The following is a 2201-nucleotide window of genomic DNA, read 5'->3' as shown; positions in this document are numbered from 1 at the left end:
TGTCATCCCTTTGTGTTTTACTGTATTTGAGTCTGTGAGTTTTTTTTTTTTAATCTTTCTTGTGAGTTCAAATCCTCAGTGTTTGTCTCCCTCTTTTGCTCTGCTCCTATTCCCCACCCAGCTGGTCCTTGTTTTAGTTTTACTTTTTGAGTTCTTCGGACCAGTCTGCTCCTGGTTCCAAACCTTCAGGAAAACATGACAATGTGATACTTTGACAACGATATGGCAAGCCATTAGTATTTTGTCAGTTTTCCCTGTCTCAAATATTATTTATTTGGTTTCACACTAGGAAACATTTGCAATTTTGTTTTGCTTTTAAATTAAAGCAATTTAAATTGAGCAATTTACATATTTTTCTTTTTAAAGAAAATTAGTAAACTGCTTTAATTTACTCAACTCAGTTWAGTGGAACTAGTTGGCTTAATTTGATGAAGTAAATTCAACACTTCATATTTTAGAGCGCATAAACATCTCCTTTCATGATGAGTTTGGTCATATTTAAACATGTAACTAGTAGGTAAATTTTAAAATAAATAAGTAAAAGTATAATTTTGAGGTTTGAATGAAACTAAATAAAAGTAAAAGTTACGATTTAAAGAAATACTTGGTAAAATTACAAATCCTCAAAAAAACTTACTGTAACAAAGTAAATGTACTTTGTTACCATAAACCTTTGGTTTTCAGTGAAGAACTAGCATATCTGTCACTAAAAGGCCACTTAATTGTATGAAGAATAATCAGGACTTTAGTTTGAAATGCATTTTTTATCCAGACCTCAGTGAATTTGAATTAAAGGCCACTGGTCWACAACATCTGCTTCCATAAGTTTCATCAATGTTTCTGATTAAAGTGTTAATGTTTGAGTCTTTATGTGAGTTTTATTCCCTGAAATATACAGTAGATATCAGGTTTGCATGACTGCTTGTCTGTTGTCTGTCTGCTTCAAGCTGGAGGCCATTGTGGTGGAAATGCATGATCCAAAGAATGGAGTGAAAGGCTCAGTGCAGAAACTCAACGTCACCACCATCCCACATGCTGTCGCTGGTGAGAGTAACACACTAATAAGGCTTAGCAATACATTTACATTTATRCAGTCCAGCATAGTAGTTATTGTTGCTCATCATCAAAGGCAAATGGGTTCTGCCCAGGTCAGTGTTTGTCTGCCTGTTAGCAAAATGTCTCATATTAATGAAACTATCAGAAAAACATCTGTTCAAATTCAGGGTGGCTGTGGAGGAGTGGTTAGGGGAGTCGTCCTGGAATCGGAAGGGCTCTGGTTCAATACCCCGTCCAGCTGTCTCAGTTGTTGTGTTCTTGGGCAAGACACTTCACCCACCTTGCCTACTGATGGTGGTCAGAGGGTCCGGTGGCACCGGTGCATGGCAGCCTCGCCTCTGTCAGTGTGACCCAGGGCAGCTGTGGCTACAGTGTAGTTTGTCATCATCAGTGTGTGAATGTGAGTGTGAATGGGTGAATGTCTGTTAGTGTAAAGTGCTTTGGTGTCCGGAGGCACTTGAAAAGCGCTCTATAAGTTCAGTACCATTTACCATCATCAAAGGCAAATGGATACAATGTTTCTGCCCAGGTCAGCGTTTGTCTGCCTGTCTGTTAGCAAAATRTCTCATATTAATGAAACTATCAGAAAAACATCTGTTCAAATTAGCGTTCTCACTCYCACTTCAGAGCCATTTCTTCTAGTTTTGAATTTCAGTGTTTTTTTGTAATTTTCTATTGCTTTTATTTTTGTGTTTTTAATTTTGTAAAGTGTCCTACGGTGTCTTGCTAACAAATAAAATGTATTATTATTACTAGAAAGTAATTATCAGATGAACATCTACAACTAATAAACAATTAGAGTTGTCTCGATTCAAGATGGCCACCATTACTAAGCAATCTTAACACAAAAATGACCAAATCTTAGTTAGTTTCACAGTTCTTACAAATTATTTTAAGGGTTGCACAATTACAGGATCTATAGATTTGTTATTGTCTAAAAAAATAAAAGGTAAAGAGTCCTGATGCATCTCAGTAATCCAGGTAAAAAATCAAAAAGAAAAAAATTGTGTAGGTCCTCTGGACGGGTTCTTCTCTAATGAAACGTTTCGTCTCTCCTCCAAGAGACTTCTTCAGTCTGAGAGTTTCAGGCAAAATTCAGCTCCGTTTTTCAGACAACTGAAAACGGAGGCCGTTTTCAGTTGTCT

At 36.7% G+C, this 2201-nt stretch overlaps 1 protein-coding gene across 1 annotated transcript in view; it reads left to right on the top strand.

The window, feature by feature from the left end:
• Positions 1-947: 947 nt before the first annotated feature.
• rgs9a (regulator of G protein signaling 9a) overlaps positions 948-2201 on the top strand; it is a gene marked incomplete at its 5' end in the record, with an annotated part of 32988 nt that continues 31734 nt past the window's right edge. The window contains 1 exon segment of the mRNA XM_014025572.1: positions 948-1044. Within this exon segment, the coding sequence (XP_013881026.1) occupies positions 948-1044 (97 nt within the window).

The sequence above is a fragment of the Austrofundulus limnaeus genome, unplaced genomic scaffold, assembly GCF_001266775.1.
Source record: "Austrofundulus limnaeus strain Quisiro unplaced genomic scaffold, Austrofundulus_limnaeus-1.0 Scaffold486, whole genome shotgun sequence".
NCBI classification, from domain to species: domain Eukaryota; kingdom Metazoa; phylum Chordata; class Actinopteri; order Cyprinodontiformes; family Rivulidae; genus Austrofundulus; species Austrofundulus limnaeus.
Note: the sequence above shows the minus strand (reverse complement) of the source record. Positions and strands in the feature narration are given on the sequence as shown.